Source organism: Anopheles merus, chromosome 2L, assembly GCF_017562075.2.
Source record: "Anopheles merus strain MAF chromosome 2L, AmerM5.1, whole genome shotgun sequence".
Classification (NCBI taxonomy): Eukaryota; Metazoa; Arthropoda; class Insecta; order Diptera; family Culicidae; genus Anopheles; species Anopheles merus.
The window spans coordinates 53,607,341-53,631,317 of NC_054083.1; the positions used below are offsets into that span (position 1 = coordinate 53,607,341).

General features: G+C 47.2%; 1 protein-coding gene across 2 annotated transcripts; it reads left to right on the plus strand.

Annotated features, from left to right (window-relative positions):
* Nucleotides 1-1,487: 1,487 nt before the first annotated feature.
* Nucleotides 1,488-23,946, plus strand: LOC121593803 (syndecan). Of its 2 annotated transcripts, none has more exons than XM_041916495.1 (5): nucleotides 1,488-2,888; nucleotides 16,473-16,592; nucleotides 16,676-16,916; nucleotides 18,239-18,517; nucleotides 18,648-23,946. In XM_041916495.1, exons 1-5 carry the CDS (start codon nucleotides 2,727-2,729, stop codon nucleotides 18,818-18,820), a joined length of 975 nt encoding a protein of 324 aa, XP_041772429.1. In that variant the 5' UTR covers nucleotides 1,488-2,726; the 3' UTR covers nucleotides 18,821-23,946. The 2 variants fall into 2 exon arrangements, with proteins under 2 accessions (XP_041772429.1, XP_041772430.1); XM_041916496.1 differs by having other exon boundaries at nucleotides 16,676-16,838.
* The last annotated feature ends 31 nt before the right edge of the window (nucleotides 23,947-23,977 follow it).

Genomic DNA, 23,977 nt, shown 5'->3' on the forward strand with positions numbered 1-23,977 from the left:
AAAACAAACGCAAGAGCATCCCGGCAAGCGCCATGTTCTATGGCGGCTTAAAGGCACGGTACGCCAATATATGTTCACTTGCTGAGGAAGCTGACGGGGGAGGAGGACGAGGTGGAGGAGGGATTTCATCGTGTTATCGTGAGGAGTATGGTTTTTTTCTTCACTTCTCCTCCAAGTGGCACTATGCGCTTGCTTGGTCAGTTTTTCCTTGTGCGGTTGTTTCGCGCGCGGCTGTCCAAAATTGCAACCCAGATTTAGTGTGTAATTATCGCTGCCTCACCCCGAACTGGGTGTGTGTTTGTGTGTGCGCGCCCGCGTGGCTACGATTTAATTGCGGGGAAAGCGGCATCATCCAGCGGCGGCCGGGCCAGCAGTTTAATGGTGGTGCGGTGTAATTTTGAGGCATTTTGCACAAATAGCTGGCGCATTTATGGGGTCAGATTTGAATGCCGGATCGGCGCTAAGGATGTGAGACTGTACGCGTGCGCGTCTGTGTGTATGCGTCGATTGGTTCGATCAAAGTTTTGTAGGTTTTTAGGTACTGATGGGTGCGGTGGGTGTGTGTCTAATCATGGCTTCACCATATCGTTGGCAGCGTCGATCCACTCAACGTTATGATAGCATGTAGTATTTGGACTTTCTATCTAAGTGTAAACATCTTTTACTTCAAGTGACTTGTAAGCCGGTCTCGTAGTACAGTCGTCAACTCGTACGACTTTACAACGTGCCCGTTATGGGTTCATGCCCCAAATGGACCGTGCCGCCATACGTAGGACTGAGTATTCTGCTATGGGGGGGGGGGGATCAATAAGTCACTGAACGCCAAACCCACAAGTAGTGTGGTACAGGCAGGCCAAGACCGACAACGGTTGTCAAACTCTATGTTTAACAATCGATAGTTATTGCAATATTTGTTAAATATATCACAGAAATGGAATTCAGGATTGCATATGTTAGGTCGTTAATTTGTGTCTTTATTTCTTAAAGAACCTATGCAAGGTTTCATTCTATTGATGGTGAGCAAATAATTATCAAATATCAGAACATACGAGTAGGCATAAGATGGCATAAGAGCATTATTTCATTGCTGGGCCTCTTTTTCAGTTCCATTTCGTTATGAGAAAGCCTAAAAACTTTCAGATAAGTGACGTGCTTGACAGATATTGGCGGCAAACCATCTGCATGACATTTTGACAGCATGGTAGACAAAAGTCCGACATCCGACACGATCGATCGTCTGCCTATCTGCATTCCGATGATATTATAAAGTGAAACAGTGTGTCGCTCAATTAAATAATCTTGAATTCCTTCACAATTTTTCACATAATTTTTAATTTCTTTGATTCATTTTCACTCGAGATCAGCTCGAATTAAACCGCTTCCCACAACAGCTCGAACCGACGTCTGCCCAACTGTCAGACGTTAGCGAAATGTTGCGCGGGCCCATTCTGACGTTTCGCCCGTTCTGCGCTGTGTAACCGCGACCGCTCTCTTCAATCTAGCTGTCGCGAGCATTAAAAAAGCAGCAGCAAAAAGCCAAGAGCCGTGGAAAAGGGCAGATTGACGCAGGATTTACGCATTTTGCACTCGCACTAGCCTGATGTGTGTTATTGCTCCCTTGCTTCGCTGATTATGTGCCCGATCCAGTGCAATAGCGGTACAGGTTGTGGAGACTTGTGAGCAAAAGCTATAGAAAAAAAAAACGCAAATCGAAAAACGGCAGCCAGCAAAATTAGCGTGAGTGTGGCATAGTCGCGACAGCCCCGAGCCAGAGTGGGAGCGAGCGTGAATGTGTGTGAGTGCGTGTCGTCTGCATGTACCAGCAAGTAGGTGTATGCGTGTGTTTTTTTGTTAGTGCGTTGCTCTTCGTCCGGATGTCGTCGTCGCCGTCGTCGTACGCCAGGAATGTGCGTTGATGTTCACCGTCGCCCGAGTTCTATTGTGGTGAAAAATCGTCGCAGCAAAACGTGTCCAACAGCAGCACTTGTGTGTGGCACTGCTGCTGCTTGTGGGATTGCGACGAAAGTTGTTGCACTCGAAACCACCACCATCACCACCAGCACCGTCGTCCGTGCGGGGAAAGGTGTAAATTGGGCTTTGGAAAACCGCCAGGGCCAGAAAGTGCATCCCCGTTTGCCTGCCTCCCCTCGTGGCGCAAAGGCCTCCTCCAGCGCGTGTGTGAGTTTGTATCTCTCGCTGTGTTGTGCGTGGTGACCGTGCGTGAGTGTTTGTCACCTTCGCGCATCCTTTGATCGGAAGGGCAGGCGGAGCCGCATGTAAACGCGAGTACACGGGAGTCTATCTCTCTTTGTGTGTGTTTGTGCGTGTTTGTTGGAAGTAGCGCGCAGTGTTGCATTTTGTGGTGTTTATAGCTAGAGTGGTAAAAGGATTTTCCATTGGCACCTTCGAGCGCTGTTTCTATTGGCAGCCATTGCGTATACGTTTGTGTGTGTGTCTGTTTGTGAGTGTGTTGGCAAGTGTTGGTATGAGTCGTGTGTAGTAAGCGCAGGTCGCCAAACGGCACGAAATAGTAGCTAAAACGTGAAAAATAAACCGTCCAACTAAAATAAAAAGGCAGCGAGTGTAGTAAAAATCGTGTCCCCCATCCCATCGATTCAACGTGGTGTGTTTTTCTTTTGGCCGGAAAAAGTGTGTCCGGATAGAATCAGTCCCCCAGTACCGCCTGCTGAACACAGCTGAAGATAGGAAAAAGAACGCATCGAAAAATGTCGCTCAAACTGCAGAACATCAAAGGTAGCGGCGGCGGTAGCGGTGGCAACCGGAGGAAACTGGTCGCCTCATCAACGGCGACGGCCGCGACCCTCCTGCTGGTGGCGCTGCTGGTCGCGATCCCGTGGACGTCGGCGGCCGCAGTCGAGAATGATCAGGTATTATTATTGTTCATTTTCCCGATTCCCCTACCGTACCGTACACACGGGGTGGCTGCTTCTGCTGCTGCTGCTGGTCCGTTCAAAACAAGACCGTCTCGGTCGCACCACGCATCCCGCCGCATGGTGCTGTCTCACTCTCAGGCAGCCCTCCCGACCGTTTGGAAAGTGTGGAACGAATCGGATCAGGCGGAGGAATGGCTGTGTTTCTCCTACGTAGTAGCGTAGGGGCCTATGGGCGCAACGGGAAAAGGGATGGACGACATTGGGACGACGGGAACGGCTTTCAGCTCTGCAGATGATGATGATCCCCGGTGCTGCTATGCTCCGTCCGGTGTGTGTGTGTGTGTGTGTGTGTGTGTCGATGTTGTTTTATTTCCACGAATTCAACCCGCCCCGTGTGTCTCGCCCTTTATGGATGGCCCTTTCGTCTCCTGCTTCCCTCTCTGCCGTGGAGAGATGCCATGAGATGAAATGATCGAGGCGGCGGCGACGTTGTTTTCTCACTGCTCACGCCGTTTCCAAGTTTTATGATCGGTCCGACGATCCCTCCTCGTCGCCCCTCTTCGACACACCTGCCGCTGCGAGCACCATCAACAGCAGCAGCAATCTTGCCTGCCAACTAGCTAGGCAACGTAAAGGGGCAACGAGAAACGTAGCAAGAGGTGTGCGCGAACGAGAGAAAGGACAGATTGTGTGTGCGAGAGTGAGTGAGCGAGAGAGAGAGGGAGCGATGCAAGCAAAGGGTCGTCCCTTTTTGGTGCGAGCGAGCTGGAATCCCTGCTAGCATGTACCGTGGGCGAGAGAGTGAGAAGGAGAGAGGTCGCTTCACACTGTGCGTGGCCGGGTGTGTGGTTGTGTGCGGTGCGCGTGTAGTTGTGAGGCGGGTGCTGCTTGCTTTGCTGCTGCCTGCCTTGCTGCGCGCTTTTGTGGGAAGGTGTGGGCCGCAGTAGAATCGTAAATGGAAGGGTGTGGGCTGGGTTGAGGGGATGTGGAAGCGGGAAGTCTATGCAATCGGAAGAGAGTGAGATTTTTTTTCTTCTGTAATGCCTGGCATGGCTTGTTTCTGTGTGTGTGTGTGTATGTGTGCTTGAATAGATGCGACCACAAGAGAACACGCACCGTGTTAGTGTGTTGTGTACGATGCGTGTGCATGTGTGTGTGCATGTTTTGTGTTTTTATATTGATTTTATGGTTGCTCCCGTGTGTGGCTGCTTCCGCTTCCCTGGGTTCCGCGATATTCGACGCGAGCTGTTTGGAAAAAGGGCTCCCGCCGAAAAAGTTGCTGACAGAAGCTCTTGACGGTCTGAAGGGGCAATTTGCAGACCCGTTAGAAGCACGAATTGAATGAGAAAATGAAAGATTTTTGCTTCCGTTTCATTGCTCCACCAGAAGAGAGAGCGAGAGAGAGAGGGAGGGAGATATATAGAGAGAGAGCACGATAGTATGTGCGTGTGTGTGGGAGAGCTAGAGCTGGAAAAATGCGTAAAGAAAAGCCAAGATCCAGCGCCTGCTTGGGAAGAATATGAATGAATGAACCGTGTACGTACGCGAGCGCGGGGTGTGTGTGTGTGCGCGCTTCGTCGTGCATTGGTGTGCTACGGCAGAGGGCATGTTTGTGTATTGGTGTAATCTTGTTTGCCCTTCGCCAGAACCCCGCGGGGGAGGGTGTGGGAGCAGAGTGAACAAGAACCGCAAACGATGGCCGCAGTGCATAATCAAGAACGACACCACCAATCCACCCCAACCGTGCGGGTGCGGGAGGGAGGGCGGACGGGTGCGGCCAGGGGCCCTCGGGCAACAATAGAGAGAAAACAACAGGCGCAATAGAGAGAAAGAGAGCAGCAGAAGAAAAGTGGAATTTGTGTGGAGGAGTGCTCTGTGTGTGTGTGTATGTGTGCCCAACATTCCACCAGATGGCGCACCCATGTGGTTAGCAACTCCGGGAGACACACATGCACACACACACACGCACGCACGTGTAATGTTTTGTTGGGGCTTTTGGGCCTAGCCGAGCCTGGCCATCCCGCTTGAAGCAGGATTTACAGATGTTGGCTTAGTACAATTGGTAGTAGGCGATGGTGTTCGGTCCGGATAATGACGCTGAAGAACGCAGTTTCCGGCGAGGGCAGGCAGATAGGCAGAGGCCGGCCGTTAGAAACTAAAGTCGCGCGTGATCGAACGCCACAACATCGGCGTGCGTGTCTTTGGCCAAACATGTTTTGGAGAAGTTCATCGCCAGCGCCATTATTTCGTTCGTAGGCAACGGCATGCAGATGTAGCTGGTTGGGAGGGGGGGGGGGAGGCGTGCGGGGAGACGAAGGAGAACGTTGTGGCATGCGTCTGTGTACCGTGTTTGATCAAGGACGATCAACATCGATTGGAGCTCGCTGAGAGGTGAACGGGACAAGAGGAAGGGGAGGTGTCTATGCTGCCCCTCCCGACAGGCTATGCTAATGAGCGTGTATGTTGTTTATGTATTCCTATTTCTAGGGGCTTTCATAGTGAGTGGAGCAAAAAAGCATGCTCCTTACCATTCAAAGACCGGTCTTGCAAGACGGTCTCACCGTTTTCCAGTACGGCACGCGGCTGCGTAAGGCTTATGCTAAACATTTCAACACCGCACTAACATGCCGTCTGTTTGAATCGATGAACGGTGGAGACAGAGTTGCAAAAGTGCTACACTTTTACCTCTAGAAACTATTTGCAAAGTAGATAAACGAATTGATAGTTCAAACGAAAATCTTGTATTTTACACTAAACACTTTTGCATTGGCATTAACTAAAATACGGAACAAAAGTCCAACATGTTGAGCCTTGCAACATCAAACGCAAATGGTTTTTAATACACTCCACTTTTCCTTCCCTTGCCACACATGCATTACCAGAACCACTGGTGTTGTTATGTTCAGTGGAGAATTGTCAATTTGTTCTAAATATTGTGTCCTTGTAAGATTTATAAACTCCGAGCTCTAGTACGGGAAACTGGCCTTTGATGCATCTCCATACAGACAAAAACCCTGATTGTGTCCTCACTAAAAGTGGCAAAAAAAAAAAACGAATCCATAATAACTAGACCACAGGCCGGACAGACACAGCGACAGATAGCCGGGGCCTTTTTGTTGTATTACAACTATCGATGACTGGTTGGGAAATCTCTTTCTTTCGAGGTGTCATCCAATTCTATGGATCAATCGGTCCTTCGCATCTAGGTGAGGACACCCACCAACAACAACAACAACAACAACGACCAAAAGGACTTCAACACACAATATCAATCTACACCCTCGAACCTCCCTCGAACCTCCCTCGAACCTCCCTTGAACGTTTCCCCGCTCCTTCTCCGTCCCCATCATCGCCCCACACTCCCATCGCCGCCATGTTCGTTAGGCAGAGAAATCCTTTATCGTCATCCTTGAAACGAAGAATAAGGACTCGATGGAATGTGTGTGTGTAGGAGGGGTCTATTTTGTCGTTGGGGATCCCTTTTCTCCACTCGGCATATATTATTTCTTTCGCAAAAAAAAAAAAACGAATGCTCCACATTCGTTGGAATGTGTAGCAACGGGTAAATTATTTGCGTTTGAAAATAGAGCGAAATAGGGACAGAGAGAGACAGAGAGAGAGAGAGAAAGCGAGAGGGACCTTTTTTATTGAGATCCGGCCGGCACTGAGTTGTGAAAACGTTTGCTTTGAAAAACTTGCCCCGCTGCTTGCGCCCATGCCGGTGGGGTTTTCACTTAAACCCTTTTTTGCTTCCTTTTTTTGCTCGTTAAGTGATTGAAAATATGGCCTTCGCAGTAATTACAGTTCGCTCCCCAGTTTGTGTATCCCCAGCACCCCGCCGTAGTTGGCTGCAAACAACAAAAATAAAAAGGAAAAATGGCCTGACGCCCAATATCTCATCCACTGTCCAAATTTCAGCAGGATATGAAAACACACCCGCCGGCGCGGCATTTTAGTTGAAACACGAAGAGAAGCAAAAAGGGCTTTTCGCTAGTTGCTACAGTGTTTGTGTGTGTGTTTGTGTCTACCAGGTTCTCAGTAGGCCGGGACCAGCTTTAGGACCAGGTGTTACAACACTGCTACGCTACCGCGCAACCCCTCAGGGCGGAGGGCCGCGCCAACTTTGATGCAGTATTGGAAAGTTGTTGACGAAAGAAAATCGGCCTACTATATTGGCCCGGGCACGCTGGAGAGATACTGAATTGGATTGGGGTGGGTGGGTGGGTCTTTTTGTAAATTTTCGTGGGCGACGGATTTTTTACACCCCCTGCCCCGCATACTCCTTCGCTGTCGATAACGTCGCTTGGGCCGCCCCCGGCTTTTTTTCCTTTGAGGACCGGGTTTTGCAGCAGCAGCAACGTCGTGGACGCATATCCACGGCAGACATAAACACACGGTACTGCTGCTGCTGCTGGTGCTGCTGGTGGATCATCAATATATTAGTAAGGCACGGTAGTAGGCGACGAGCGTACCTATGACACAAGGGGGGGGGGGGGGGGGGGGGGGGAAACGCCGCACAAGATTGCGACAAACGTTCACGCTGTCGAAACGCCTTTACCTTTGCTCTTTTGCAGCGCTTCCACTGTGCCTCTCTGGAGACTGCTTAGTGAGTCTGTATGTGTGTGTGTGCGCGTGTGTGTCTAATGGGCTGTCCCCATCGTTCGGTATCCCATTATCGTCGTTTGGAGCGTGTGCAGTGCCCCCCTCTCCCATCCTCCACCCGTATATATATACAAACAATCGAGGCAAGGCACACCTGTAGCAATCGCCCACGCCAGGCCAGACCCAGACCGGACCCCGGGCACAGGCGGAGGCAGTTTAGCGCAGGTATACCGGGGCTTAAGATTCGGGCCTCGCTTTGCTCTTTGATCATGCTGATGATGATGCGGCGCCTACCTGCCAGCAATGAAAGGTTTTTTGGGGGAGGCGAAGGACCTTGAATGTAGAACAAATTGATGGTGCAGAAGCGACCCGAGGGGTTGTCATCTTCCTTTTTTGTTGTCGTTGGTGCAGTTTTCTAATGCCAAAATTTTATATTCGCCTCAAGGTGGAGAAAGATCGTGCCGCTTTCTCTCGGGCCTGTTTCCGAGGAACCGTCGTGTCCTACACCGGACATCAAAAAGGATGGAACAGTGGATTTGAATTTTCGCATTTTCGATCTCGTTTCGTCCGCGCTTAAAGCGAAGATAATATTGAATTTAATCCTGTGCTGCTGCTGTGGTGCAGGAAGGGGAAGATACGGGAGAAAAAGGTCGCAGGGGGGGGGGGAAGCCCACGGTAGAGGGTAGGGTGGTGGTGGTAGTGGTGGTGTTGGTGCTGCTGTTTATAACACGGTGTTGGGTCGTGAAGATGAAAAGATCGTGCTGGAATTAAATATCCGGTACGAGCGGCGAGGGGTCCTTGGGAGGGAGGAGTAAGGGGGGACCGGTCCAATCTGCCACTCCCGGACTCCCGGACTCCCTGCACTGCTCAGCGGAAGCGAACCGAGTGTGTCTTGTCTTTTGGTGTGTCTTCCGCCCGATAACGACGAACGACGCGGCGATGCTCAAACGAGCAAACATTCCTTGCTGCTGCCTGCCCGTACGATGTCTTTCTCCGCTGAGCGATGGAGAAGAGGATGGTCTGCGTGGGGAGGTGGTGGGTGCGGTAGTCGCTTTTCGGTATGTCTGAGAACGGAACGGAACCTTGAGTGAGAGCCTGTTGGTAAGTTTCTGCCAGCGTAGTTTTCCTTTAGCCTTGTAAGAAGGAGTTACCCGTCACCTCTACCACCACCATCACCGTTTCCCTTTGGTATGTCGTCCGTTAAACGACCCTCGAACCAATGACAACTGCCAATGGCCCCGACCTCATGGGCGCTAATTGATAAATTGCAAACTCCAGAAGCGCCCGAAGTGCTGGCGATGTCTTCGAGTGTATGTGTGTGTATGTGAGCTAGCTTGGGTTTACGGCTTATTTATGCGAATGCTGGCAAACGAATAGACTACCACCACCATCACCACCGATCGATGTTTGTATGACTCGCCTAGGGTTGGTAAGAAATAGCACACAATCCAGCCGATGGTGTTTGGCATCGTTTTTTGATTTCGAAGTCATCATCATCATGCCACCACTCGATCGATCCCCCCCCACCCACCCGATATGCTGCCGTCGTCTAGCGGAATGATGAGAACCGGTGCCACCGCCACCCCCACATCTCACACATGCATGCGGAATGTGCTGTTGATTAAGGCCCCGCTTCTTATCAATAAATGGTTGAGACGAATTTTAATTTGAGTTGGCAATTAAAAATTAGACCAAGGAAGGGGCTCCAATCTCTCTCTCTCTCCTCCTCGCTTGTTGAGCGTATCTGACCAACCACCGTCATCTCGTGTGTGTAATCTCATTCTGCATCATGCAACGATTACAGCAATTCCAAATATTGAACGATTGCTTTTCGATTACAGAGTCGGCTTTCCCTTCCCTTCCCTCAGCAAAGGCGGCTTATCTTATCAATGACGCGGCGTGTTTGATTTTGTTTGCCCAGTCCGGTGTACTTGTTTTCATTTCTTATTCCGGGAAGCCGTTTGTGGTGCCCCCTTTTACGTTCGAGCCGTTCTGTCTCTCTGTGGCTCCCTGTGTTATCGCACATCATCCAAACACACACACGCTGTTGCACGCTTTGGTTATCAGTTGTGTGGGGCGGCCCAGTGGCAGGTTATTTCGGAGCATTGTGATTCGTTTCGATTTTCGCGAAACAAAACAAAGTGAGTTGTTTTTCGCTGCACTGTTTCAGGGGAATAATAACCGCAAACATGGGGAAGTTTTTTGAACGTTTGATCCCGTTGTGATGTGTTAGGCGTTAGGAACCGTGCTACCAAAGCCAGCCAGAGGTTTACATTTTCCGGTGATTTTTAGAAGAAAAAAATGAATCCAACACTCATCTACGTCAATCAATATTCGTGTCCTCAATCCTGTTGCGCGCGTGAAACACCAGCACAGTTCTTCTAAACATTCGTTACTGTTATTGCGCGGCTCTGTCTTGATGCTCAAGCACGTTCGGGGTTGAGTTTTTGAATGCCATGTTTATAACTCGATTGAACGAAGGGGAAAGGCGGCTCTCGAACAAAACAAGGAAAGGAATCGGAATGTGTTGAGATTTGGGGTACACCGGATTTAAGGTAAACATATGCGGCTGTCCGTTCCGTGTGCGTCCGAGATCGAGAGAAATGGTTTTGATGGATAAATATTACGTTTTTCTTCACGGTTGTTTTCTCTCTCTCTCTCTCTCTCTCTCTCTCTCTCTCTCTCTCTCGCTACACCGCGTAGTTTCATTGCCATCGGCTTCAATAGTGTGACGTGTTCTCGTGCCCTCGCGAAAGTTCGTTGGCAAACCAGATCCCGGCAACAGTATTATTCCGTCACCGAAAAAAAGTCGGCCATCAGAGCAAGCTGGGCAGATTGTGTTTTGCGGTTTAACAGAGACACCGAACGGGGGGGGGGGGGGGCATCGCCTGGGTGCAAAAGTTACACATCACGTAAGAATGTGTGTGTGTGTGTGTGTTTATTCTGCAGCACTGCTAGGGGGTTGCACTTGATGCGGATCACTTGAACAAGCACGGGCCGAACCGCCCGGCTGGTGTGTTGCTTTGCCCAATAGAGAAGTACTTTACTGCACATTGTTGGAATTATTGGTTCACAGGCAAAGCTGAGATAAATCGCTCATGGTTGTTGTCTCGGCTGCTACCGTGCTGTTACTAATGGCGACCCAGAACAGCGTGTATTTGTTCGCTTATGAGCCGTAGCAGCAGGCTGTGATTTGTCGACGATAATTGTCACACACTCAATCTTATTTCTAATTACGCGTCAGCTCGTCGAACGCAGCTCTCAGTGGGCCAGTCTGTTGTGTTGGTCATGGGGCCAAGGAGGGAGGGGGGGGGGGGTATTGAAATTTACAAAATTCTTTGGTATAATAAAAATGCAAAGGATAAATTATGGCAACAAGACAAGAGCAACAGAATATGCTGGTCAGAAACGACTCATTACAACAGACATTCACAGAGAAGGAGGACGACATAAAGATAGCACACAATACTGTGCCTTTGTTTTCTGCCCTACAAACGGCTGCTGCTGCTGCTGTTGCTCCTCTGTCCATACGGCTCTGGTTTGGAACGAGCAAATAACGATGATGACGCGATGAGACATCCATCCATCGTATGGCCGTAAACTATGGCTCGATTTTGGCCGCCGCTGCTTGTGCCGTTTTGCGTCGTTTGCGAGAAGGTGTCCCCCCGCTTTTTGCTACTCAGCCGTCTGTTCACTCTGTTGTGCTGTTTGTACGGAGATACGCTCAATTTATTCGAGCACGAAAGACGAAAAACACAAAACTCTACCCTTCCCCGGTAGCTGCAGCCGATGCCGATTTTGTTTGCCGCAATTGGTACGGAGATCCAACTCCAACTCCAGCGCGGTGAATAATGTGTGTTGTGCTGGTCATATTTTGTAAATCCGCTAGAACCTCAACTACACGCCAACCGTGGTCCCTCCGTTTCGGTGACCGGCTGTGCGGCAAACGGCCCATAACCGCAAACATAAAGTGAACTGAATTCAGCAGCGTCCTAGAATGGACTCGGGATGCATCTAAAATGCATCCATCCAATTTGTGTTCGGGAGCGGACAGTCAGTGGTCGGCCACCCCATGCCGTGGACCACCCAACCCCTGCCTCGTGCCACTCTCTGTGGCACTGTTCTCTCTCGTTCTCAGGGCAGATTGTCGCCAATGGTCGAGAATTGGAGCAGCATCGAGAAAACAATAGCTTAAACTGCGGAATCGTAAAGATACTTGGTTGGTGGTGGTGGTGGTGGTTGGTGGGTGGGTGGGTAGGAAGACAGTGACATCGAACGAGATGTGGTCAGATTTGTGCACTCCAGTGGCCATCTACCCCTCCTCTATCTCGCTGTGCTGTTTGTATGCGCTGATTTGCTGGGAAATTGAGAGCCTGCAGTTGCATTTCGGTCGATTTATGGTTGGAACTAAACTCCCCAAAAAAGGGACAACACATGTTCAATGATTTTATGTGTATGATGAAACCCCCCTCTCATACTAGCCGGCGCTTTTTGTCCATATTTTGCTGGCTGATAAAGAGCTTAGTCTAATTATCATCGCGCGCTCTCCTCGTCTGTCTCGTGGACCATTGATCGTGGACTTCGTGGGCTTCGCGGGCATCGGCAATCGATAGTGGGCGAAAACCACCAAAGGACTGCCCGTCAACACAAAAGCCAGATCGCGCGATATGTATGCCCTTCCAATGTACGCCGCTGAGCTCTGTGCAGGTTTTTGTAAACTGTGTCTGTGTGGGCTTCATTTCGGTGGCTTTCGAATTATTCATGGCACTTAGTGCACAGAATCCGCAGCCGCCAACTGCTGGCTCTGGTAGTGGTGGTGTGCAATTCCATCCTACCCATAGACAACACACTCACACCAACGGAGAGAAAGATGCATAACCATATTCAAATTGATCGATTCGTCCCGCATTCTACACCGAATGGGCAAAATGTACAAATGCCGTTGTAATTGCGTACATAATGGAAAACTACACCGCTGTTTAGTGCTGTGGAACAAATCGGATGCCATAGAGATACATCAATGAAATGAAACTGATCTAGGTGAGCATCAGCAAACCGTTTGATGTCTAATACGCTGCTGATAACCCATTTAAATATAAGGCTTTTCATGATGGACACAGGATGCGTGTGTGTGCCGTATCATTAAAGCACGCTTCACTTCTTGCGGCGTACGAGCGCGCAAAAGACCGTCTTTTACGATGTTTCTCGCAAGAGATCGTTAACTGATCCCGATTATCCCGATAATAGCGGGAGACTCTCAGTTACGAAACTCAGTTGCCGTGCTCGGGAGACAGGCAGCAACACGGGAAATAATGAACTCCCTCCTCCCATTCAATGCCCATGATGGTGGTGGTGGTGGTGATGAAGAAGCTAATGGTGAAGAAAAGCACAATCATCTTCGGCGTGCAATCTATCCCATCGCCTCGAGCACAATACGCGGCCTGGCAGGCCGCCTCTCACGACACCAGGCTGCGCTTTGCGACACTCCAACTTTTGCATGGCTCTTTGCAAATAGTCGTCCTTCGCCAAAAGGAGGCAAAAAGCATAAAGACGGCCTTCGCCCCTCTGTTCTGCATGCAGTTATCAGCCGCTTCCCATCACTGTCCGGGCAGTAGCAGCAGCACATTATGCTGGCTTATTTATTTCTCATGTTTTTTAATGCCAAATTTCCATTCCGACCGCTCGCTGTCCATTCCCCCTTTCGTTGTTGTTGTTCGATCGCACTGTATTGTTTCTGCTCCGGTTTTTTCTAAACCAATCGTTTTGGTTGGTCTTTGTAAAGTGAAATATATTAAGCATTATCAAGCACTTTCTAATAAGCGTTTTCTTGGGCACGTCCTCAGTTTGTTGGAGACGTTCCGAGATGACGTTTGGAATTAATTAGAATTTTGTTGAATCTTTTCGTCGAGCACAGAGAGAGAAAACTGATAATGAAATCCGTAGCTCAAATTGATTGTTCTTTTTTGTTTGGGGGTTTTTTTTGTGCTTAAATCCTGGACGAGTCTGCATAATCAATACACACCATGGGTGGGAAAAGCGCAAGAAGCAATTTTACTCCATCTCTGGGTACAATGTTTTCCTCTTGCGTTGTTCCCCCTAGCGCACATCATAAAGCTCCTCCACCAGCCTTGTCGTGGATGATGTTTCCCCAATTCTCTCGTGTTCCAATCCAGGGGACATTCGGTGTAAGTTTCCCATTCGGTGGAATATTGTGTTTCCGAAAGCTTAGGATGTGCGTCTGTCATAAACGTCACATCTTCCCAGACAGGATGAGCTTTGAACTTTGAAAGCTTTCGCCTTTAGTAGTTGCATCGCGTGGTAACGTGTTCAAAGTGTGGTGAGATGAGAGTGAGCTGTGCATATTAAGCTCATGCTGTGTAGCGGCTGCTTTTCCATCTCAGCAAGCGGATGCTGTGGAGCATCCAGATGGAGAGCTTTGTCTCCGAGTGACCGCGTCCCCATTTTGGAGAGAGGAAAACTCGGAATCTCCAACGTTCTCGCGCATGTACATCATTCAGCAGCAGTGGCAGAGCACGGTTGTTTATTTGAGGGCATGACGCAGTGTTTTCACCGACGGCGTGAGCTTCGATAGGCTTCAAAAAGGAAAACACCCAGTCCCAAAGGGGGCAGTCTGTGGATGGGTCGGTTTTTTTTTCTTTTTGCTGCCTCGCTCAACCGCTCACTCACCTAGAGAGACACTGTTATCCCCGTCGCCATGGGAGACAAACAGCTGTGAGAGCGAGAGAGCTGTACGAGAGTTGCGGAACGCCACGGAGGAAGTTAGAATTGGCGAAATTGTGAGCAAATTAATTCTAGAACAAAACCGAAAGGAGTTTAATGTTCTCGAAAGCTTCACCAGGTCGGCCGCTCTGGGGTGGTGAGTGAGATTTCCTGTCTGGCCATGTGTACGAGCGGAGGGTGTGTTGTGTGTACTCTTGGATGTTGAATTTTTCTCTCGTTTGAGTCTGCTGTTGGGGCCGCTACTGCTGCTGCTGACTTGTCTCATCGACGTTAGCTCTGTGTTTTTCCAGCACCTCTGCGAATAGTTCCATCGTTGGCCGGATTGGACAGCCGATGAGTACTGCAGTGCATTTATTTCGTACCACATTGCGTACCGTATAGAGTGCTGTACAGTGTGTCGTGTGTATCTTTGTGTAGTGGTGCATGTGTCCTTAAAGGACCGTCCTATCATTTAGGTAGTCGTTGAACGAATCTTTGATGATTGTAATTCATAATGGCTTTCTCACTGCTGGTTCGCTTGATAGGTATTCTGGGAGTTCTTGACTGAAAGTGCTCGTTTGCGTGTCTGTGTGTGTGCTAAAGTATCCTTCTGGGAAGGCAAACGAAAGGTTTGGAGAAGGATGAAGAAAGAGATTCACACATTTGAAGGGTCGCTGTCGTGACGGGAAACGATCACCTCCTCCTGGTCCGTTATGTTATGCCCGTTCCATGGCAATTCATCCTCTTCCTTCCATCCTTCGTTTCGTCGCTGCGATTTGCCCGATTATACCCTGTGTGTGTCTGTGTGAAGCAATTGCTCTTTCTGTGCAACGTGGCGGACGTTGTTGGGCTTAGGTATGATGTTCCCTGTTGTGTGTGCCTTTGTCCTCGGTCCCCGCAGCAGGCAAGGCACATGTAAGAATGGTGGTGGTGGTGGTACGCATTTACCAGAGGTCATGGAAAAAGGGACCGGATCAGGACACTAGCTGTTCAGGTCGTGGAGAAATTCGGCACCATTTCACGGTCAGTCCAGCTCCCTCCGGAGAGGGCTCACTGCTGTGACGTACATGCCCGTTTGCACGAGTGTGTGTGTGTGTGTGTGTGTGTTCATTTGCCAAAGGTTAGCGGCAAAAGGACTGCGAATCGTTGCAATTCGAAACCTTTGCGCAGACAAACGAAGGACACAATTCTACGAAATTGCAATTACGACAACGCAGCGGCACATTTTTGCAAAGGGACGGAAAGAAACCCCCCATTCTTTGTCATGTTTTTCGTTACGAATGGCAACTTTCAACTGGATAAGCTCCCCGCCAACAGGCAGGGGGAGCTAGAGAAGAGGCCCTTAGACAACTTGAAATGTGCTTAGTGTTCGACCGTGCTAAACCATTGTACGGAGTTCCGCATGCATGTAAAGAAAGGTGTGGTGTGCTGGTAATTTAATTAGGATCCCTTTCGGTCTTTCGGCTTTTCGGCTCTCGAGACCTTCCTGCCTTGCTAACGATGCGCTGATGACGCGTGCGAGTGTTTGCCTCCATGTGTCCTACACGCCCCCATGTCTATAGTGTCCTCCATCCTTCTTGCGCTCCCCGAGAGCAGTGAATGTTTCGCACTCACTTTTGCCCAGTGAGTGGATGCGTCGTTCGTTCTTGTCTGGCATACGTTAAGGGGGAGGCAGAGTTATGCGTTATCAGAGTTATGCAATTTAGCGTAACCGAAGTAACGCACCAAAATCGATAATAATGTTTACGGGGCCTGGAGGTTGGCCGATTGATGTAGAGCAAAGGGAGAGAGAGAGAGAGAGGGAGAGTGTGCGAGAAGGGGAGAGCGAGGAGCATAAAGGAAGCATTGGAACTGAACTAACCAAGTTGGCGATGGTTATGTTTCGTTCCTTGTTGTAAGGGAAAGAGCGGAGAGAAGGCGTTAAACGTGAGTAAGAAAGAGAAGGATGGTGTGTGTGTGTGGAAAGAAGTAAGGTTAAGTGGGGAGGAGAATGTAGGTAGCAAGCAAGGGGAAGAATATACGATAAACTAGGACACACCGACCGAAAGACGTCATCATCATCCGCGCATAGGTAGCCCCGAGGGAACGATATCTCACCTTCCTTGCGAACGACGGGCTAACGAGCTAACGAGAAGCGCGGGGAAATTGAGTTTGGTGGAGTCTGAATTTGGGCCATTGCGGCAGAACTGCTGTTCCCCAGTGTTAAATCTTTTGCTAACAACTAATGCGTGTGTCGTCTTGCTGGCTTAATTACAGAACTCTAATAATCGGAACCTAAACCTCGACAGTAGTTCGTCCTTCGGTGCGGCACCATCGAACCAAAATGATATCTACATTGATGACGAAGGTCTGGAAGGTTCTGGAAGCCGCGGTGAAGTAAGTGTGGCAGAGTTGGAAGGACACTCGCTGCAGTATTCTTTAATATAAACCCATCCCATCTTGCTTCCCTTCCTTTGCAGGTGCGTGACGATCTAGAGAAGGAGGACGACGAAGCATCCGGCTCCGGGTTCGGAGATGATGACGAAGATTCCACCTCGAGTCGATCGTCGCTATCGTCTTCGTCGTCGTCGGGCGGCAATCTAAACGTTCTGCGCGGTGGCAGCGATAACCTGCCCGGTTCAGGTGATCATGATGATAATGATCTCTACACAGACACCAACCTACCCACCGTTGATCCATCGACCACCGACGACGAAGATAGTCAGTTTTGTTTGCATGGCTTTATTTCTATTTTAAGTTATCCCGCCATATTTACGTTTTTCCTTACAAAACACTCTACCGATCGCTGTGCAAGTGAGCGTGCCGCGCCGTCATTGTAGTGAGCGGGGGACCCGTCTATTGTTTTACACTGCTCCCCTCACTGCCTCGACGTATTGAAGGCATTATTGCACCTGTGCGGCGATAAGATCTTAGTTCAGTTTTGCAGAATAGGAAGCAGAGATAGAGAGAGAGATAAAACAAACATATCAAACTCCTCCAAAGTAAGAGCAAAACAATGTCTCTATACAATGGGTGGAAGATCGCTGTGGAACATACACAAAAACATAAAACAATCGAATGTGCGATTTATTTGGAAAAATCAAAGCAATTCTTACACACAAACACACCCGAGATGAGTTTCCCTAGCGTCGCAGGGGATGGTTTGGTTTGTGAAGACTAGCGTCGTCCCGTAGGGTTTACCTTTCTTTTCCGTATAATTTCGATTAATACCTCATTTCTCCCTTGAACTATACTGACTATTACCGTCTGTCTTTAAACTGTCCGATCAATAACTTTCGTCTGGTTTCTGTCTATTTGTAAAAAAAATGTCGTTTGTTTGTTTGTTTGTTGGATACAGCTCTTTGTTTTTATTTAATGTTTCAATTCCTAACTGTTTTGCATGAGTTACACTTTTTATTAACTTGGTTTCAATACTTCAATACTGCTAATGTGTTTCTCTTTTCTCCTTTTACTAAAGTACATCCTTCATCTAACGCACTCTGTTGTAGCATGATGAAATTGTATCCATTGTATCATTCCATTGATGTGTTTTGTACTTCTTTTAAACAATCTCATTTTCATTCTTTTCATCAAACGTGATACCCTTCTCTTTTTAAACATTATCCAATCATCACACATCCCTCCTCTTCATTGATCACCACAACCCATCTTCGCGTTGTTCATTCGCTCATTGTGTCATAATGGTTTGTCTGATTCACTTTCTCGGTGAATTAGATCGACCAGAAACATGTCATTCGGTAAATGCGTTTATGTTTTTGTTTTACAGTTTGTTTCACTCTTTCATAATATTGTTCAGGCGCTTGTTGCGAGGGATCACCTCGCGCCAGCGCGTTTGGTTTGAGTTTGAGTTTGTTTTTTAAAGCGTTCAGTTCAGTTTCAGCTAGCTATTTCAATTTATCCAAGTGTAGTGTGTTTTTTGCCAATTACTGCTTACTAGTCACTCAGTTTGTCCAGCACTTTTGATTAACATTTCGAGTGTGTATTTCTTCTCGTTTGATTACTACTCCTTTGCGAAATAATAGTGCCCATTGGCAAGGATAATAGCAAATCATCATCCTCTTCGTCGTCTTCGGGATCCTCGTCTTCTGGCGGCGTTTACTCCCGAGGTGGGGAAATCATTGAAACGGGAGAGAACGATCTCGACCTCGGTGGATTGCCCCGGCATCACGTTACGCCAACGGAGGGCAGCATCAACCATCACGATAACACTCAGTACGGTGCGGGCAGTGGCGTTTTGATAATGAATGCCAAGAACGATGACCGAACGGCTAGCTTCTTTGCGCAGCCTGGCATTTTGGCAGGTAAGTCACGAAAGCAACTGCAGCAGCAGCAGCTTTCCGCCGTACCCAGTAGCATAGAGCGTTTCGATAGTTTAGATCATTCACATGCGCGTGTACTAATCACAACAATGAATTTCTGGTTTACGTTTAGCTGTGATCGGAGGGGCAGTCGTCGGTTTGCTGTGCGCCATACTGGTGGTAATGTTTATCGTTTACCGTATGAGAAAAAAGGACGAGGGCTCGTACGCGCTGGACGAACCAAAGCGATCGCCGACGGCCAACACCTACGCCAAGAACGTGAACAACAGGGAATTCTACGCCTGAGATTACTCGATAGACTCGAGTGACGGTGATTTTTAAAAACAGCCATCCTTTCTCTGTCGCAGTAACATCATCCACAGCAGAAGAAACAAAATACTATGCAATCAATGGTCTACAGACATTGACACGCAGAGTAGGAGGAGGGCTATAGAAAACGCCGGATAGCGCGAGAAAACATACACTTCTTTAGTATAAGGAACAGAGCGAAACGAACGAAAGTGAGGAGCAGAAGAAAGCCGCGCCTACGAATGTATGCCGCAGGATGTAAGGTCATATTTGTAGTAAGTACACTGGAACCGCTAATAAGGAGATAGTAAGGTGCGTGTGTGTGTGTCTCACAAACGAGTAGATCGTTGCAGAAGAAAAGAACGCTAATTAGAAGGAAAGAAGAAGAGGAAAAAAGTGGGAAGGAAGCCGGCAAAAGGGATTGACTGTTTGATGGAGAACATAATGCGTGTAGGCGCGTTCGCACAAGCCTACATGCACTGCTCTAGGAATTCGTTTTGTTTTCGGTAACCGAGTGTCCACCCTCCAAACAAGCAGCTGGTGTGTGGTTCGAGCGGTGACCGAGGAGTTGATCTAAGGTCTAAGGTATGATTTCATAATTGGAAGCATTTTGATCAAAAGATGAGTGGTTGATCCATTCTATGTTAGTTTAGTTCCGTTCCAATTGGTCCAGTACGGTAGGTTTGTGCGACAGGCGCGTGTATGCATGCAAGTTTCGTTTTAAAATTTGATCTTTGTTTTAATATGTTGGGCAGGTAAGGCTGCAAACAAGTCTCTCGAATAAGTGGATGGATGAAGGTAGCTAATATGGGGGTTGTGTGTTGTGTTGTGTTGCGCACACAGCAGCAACATTATGGGTATTTGTTGTCCTTGAATTGAACAATCTATCTGCAGGATGTTCCGGTTCTGCTGACAATATTCATTTTTCATACGCAGCTATAGCGAAAAAGATTGCAGGCAGCTGACATTGCAAGCTATTATTATGGAGCTGTCTCCGATTAGTTGATCGTGCGATGTTTTTTTTTAAATATGTGTCTGTGTACTTTGTTTGGTAAAACAATTGATTTCCTTTTTGGCGCGAGTCGGCTGGCGTAGGCCTCTCGCCAGGCTATGTTCTCCCCCATATTAAACCACTCTTCTAGTTTGCCATTTATAAACAAATGTACGAAAAACGTGTAACCTACTACAATGGGACTCTTGGGACTCTTGTTCGATAAGCTATATAATCGGAAATTTCGGATAACACAAACCTGAACATGATATATAATTCAGATATATATAAGCAAAACACAAAAGCATGCGTCGAGCAGTGGGGAAAATGCGTACAGCAAGCGAGGGCAGAATGAAGGGCTCTGTAGTTTGTAAGAAAGGATAGATGTTACATATTTATAAAGGTAATAAGTGCAACAGATGATGGAAAGGAAAGGGAACGAAAACGTTGCCACACCGGTTTGGTTGTCCCGGTATCGATGGTTAGATTAGCAAATCAAATCCTGCGGTCCTGCTGGACTCTAGCGGTGGATGGAAGCGCGCGCAGCATAAGCTTTCTCGTAACTTCGTACGTATCCTGTGTGTATATGTGCGCGCGCCCGCGCTCGCTGTTCGATAAAAGCATAATTAATTGAACTTCTCTTTGTGTGTGTGTCTCTCTCTGTGCAAGCATGTATGTTGAAGACGCGCGGTACATGGAGAAGGGAAATATGGTGGCAAACAAAGGGCTAAAACCGCAGCAACCAGCAGTAAAAAAAACAAACACAGAAGAAAAAATCCGATGTTGATGTTGCTAGTTAATGTGGGGGTTTCAGTTCCATTCGGTTAGACGAGTGAGCAGCAGCAGAGTTAGAAAGAAATTAACAAAATGAAACGAAACAGCTACGGGGTGGCGTACGCGTACCACCACCCAGCCGTGCAAACGCTGGACAGGAAATGTAATGGCAATACTTTGTTGTGAAAGTATATATAAAACAAATGGAGTGTAAGAAACAATTGGCAATGGAGGAAGAATGCAATGGAAAATTCGGCAAAAGCATGCCGTCACTATGATAATTTATAATGTTGATTTTTTACACACATCCTGTATTTTACTCCCCCCTACGTTTCCAAACGCTTCAATTCAATCAAAACACATAAATTGTACTCATAATAATCCCTAAGGTGTAGCGGGCACCTGTTGTGTGTATGGCAGGCCTGGATGGACCTTGGAAGCGCGGGCGTGAGTGAGAGAAAAACGCCAGCAAATGTAGTAGATTCTGTCCCTGTAACACAATACAACAGTTATAGAAGGATTTGTAAGGAAAAGGTGGCCAATCTAGCTAGTGGTGGAGGTGTAGGTGCGGAAAATATACCCAAAAGTAACATAGACTCACACTCCCATATGTATTTGCCATAGATAAGCGTATCCAGTTGAGGCTTTTGTTGATCGTAGGGACGATTGTTGTCGATAGTAAATGAATTTCTCCTTTGGCATGGGCATGCTAGGGAGATAACTTGTCAGCAGATAATTGTCCAGAAGACTCGCTTGCCCAGCCTTTAAATGATGAACCACAATTCAGTCGACAGTTTTAGTTTTGTTTATCGGCCTTTTACTGTTTCCCTGTCGCATTTTGCCAGAACTAAGCGTGAAGGACTTGAACTCTGGGCTCATTTACTTTCCCCCGGGCTTCTGGGGAAAAATGCTTTGTCGGTTTATGTTGTATTGATCTGAATATCCCGTCCCACTGCTGACAGTATGCCGAATATATATATATATATATTGGCTAGATATTCATTGCTGCAATGAATGTTGAATGACCAAGATTGGATTCGTTGGTGAAGAATGTAGCAAGAACCAGTAGTGTTGTATCCACGGTCATCCGGAACTCATCATTCGTCTGAACCGAAATATCATCTTGCGTATATCAAGATCTCTGGACCATCGATGATAGATATTGTTTGAAATAATAGATGTTTCGTGAACGAATAGAGATGATGCGTATGCGAGGGCTTTGAATTAACTCCAACGCCGTTGATGGTGGGGCTGTATGTTGTTGTTCTCTTCATGATGATCAGGACAGCAGCCTATGGCAAAGGACAAGAAAGTTCTTCAGCGGCTCATCAACAAGGAGACGACAGTAAATATATCATTTGAATAGCTCACAAAACACACTATGGCAGAAATGGCAGCAGTACGAGAAGAACTTATACTAAGCTTTGTAAATGAAGAACAACTAACGAGATCTATAAGTTGAAACTACTGACAACTAACCTATCGTGGAAGAATGCAACAAGGATTTTGAACATCATTTAACAGTCAATAGCAAAACTGGCATCAGTGCAGAGAAACAAGCAAAAACAAAAGAGAAGAAAACGATCATAAACAATTCCAGAATAACAGCGCGCTACAACAAGGAAAGCAAACGAGTAAACGAACTAAAAAGTCTTATTATAAAAATTCAATAATCATACGATATGATAGTAATGTGGGAGAAAGATTGCCTAACAAGAGGCACAAACACTCATAAAGCATAAACGTCTTTTTCCGGAACTGTAAGGAACCATCCACCTCATGCTTTAAGCAACGCGAAACAATGGCGCAACCATTCAAAGACAAGACCACAGCACAGCACTGGTACACAAATGTAATAATCTCCACTTCACAAATCGCCTGATACAAATCTTACATTGGCAAAGCTCTTCGCGATATGTTTTAGTCTTTCCCTGTCCAAATGCATATGGTCTGGTGTTGACTATCTTTTTCGCGCGAAAACGCTGATTTTCAAACGCTGATTCTATACTTAAGAATAATCCCAGTGTTGAGACGCATACTTGAGGCCCACGTTGCATGTTGACGATTTGGCGGAGACAGTATCAACAGGTGATGAATAGCTCTTGTACCGATTTTGGAATGCTTTGGGATAGGTTTTAGCACACACCAGGCCTAACGTTAGGTGGGTTTCGAATTGCAAACATGGAAATGTAACCCCTTTGCATAGGCGCTTCTGACTGAAGAATTAGAACGAGAAAGTGGAATGCGTAATAGATTTATAGAGAGAAACAACTAATAATTATGGGATGTTAGAAACTGGGATTTAAACGCTTAAGCTAGCGCTACTCTTCCACTATTTTATGTATCTTTACCGGTTTAAGTGAAAACCATACTGAATCAAACATATATACATATTTAATCTAAAGCGTTTACTTTATTTTACTCTGTTAGTAACACTCTAATTTTGTGCCATTGGTGGCGAGCAAGTGCCGTCACCGTGTTGCGCGTTTCCTTTGCAATGGTTTTACATCCTCTTTTCCACCTTCTGTTTCTTGCTCAAATCATCCCCTTCCCCCTACTCACAGTACAATGCTTTCGTGCGCGTGTGTGTGCGATATGATCATCATAATATTCATGCATAATCACACTCTTGGAAACGTTGATCTTTAATCAGCTTGATACAATCATTACCCAATTTTATCATACAAACGAGCCATAGGCGAGGCAGAGTAGAAGAAGGAGAAAAACTAGCCAGACAAACAAAAACGCATTTATAAACCAACCACAGAAGCAACAGGTAGACATTCCGATGGAAAGCCGATTGATCAATTCAAAATTATGCTTAGCACAGTCCAGTAACGGTTTAGAATGAGTTTCGTGCTGATGGCAGTTATGTTTTGTTGTGACCATTATGTTACGTTCCGTTATGGTCAAGGGTGGGGCAAAGCAAATGCAGCGTAAATGCGCAACAAATTACATATGGGAGGGCCGGAAATAAATACGATCCCACTTTTTGTCAGATATACGTAGTCAAATTCGCACACCAGAGAACTCTATATATTCGGCGCAGCATAACCAGGCCAAACATTCAGAAAGCAAACACAACAAATCACCTAAACAAACTTCGAAATACTACAAGCCGCAGAACAGCATCAGAATAAGCAGCGAGCGAAATACTGAACCATCATCGTCTCTCATTACAGTAAAAACAGAAACGATAGACGGATGGGATAATAAAAGGAAAAGTAAATTTAATATACAAACACTACAAAAAAGAGGAATAAACACACATGGAGCAGCGCATTCATGAGAAAGCATTGTAAATAAAAGAATCTTTACAGTGTAATAAAAACAATACAACAAGTGGTTTATGCTCGAATATTAGTGAATATTTAAAAATGTGTGATAAT

Excerpts from the sequence above, each read along its gene's own strand:
- LOC121593803 (XM_041916495.1), top strand. The coding sequence starts at position 2,727 with ATGTCGCTCAAACTGCAGAACATCAAAGGTAGCGGCGGCGGTAGCGGT. Across the intron at positions 2,889-16,472 it reads CCGCAGTCGAGAATGATCAG|AACTCTAATAATCGGAACCT; the intron begins GTATTATTATTG and ends GCTTAATTACAG. Across the intron at positions 16,917-18,238 it reads GACCACCGACGACGAAGATA|TGCCCATTGGCAAGGATAAT; the intron begins GTCAGTTTTGTT and ends GCGAAATAATAG.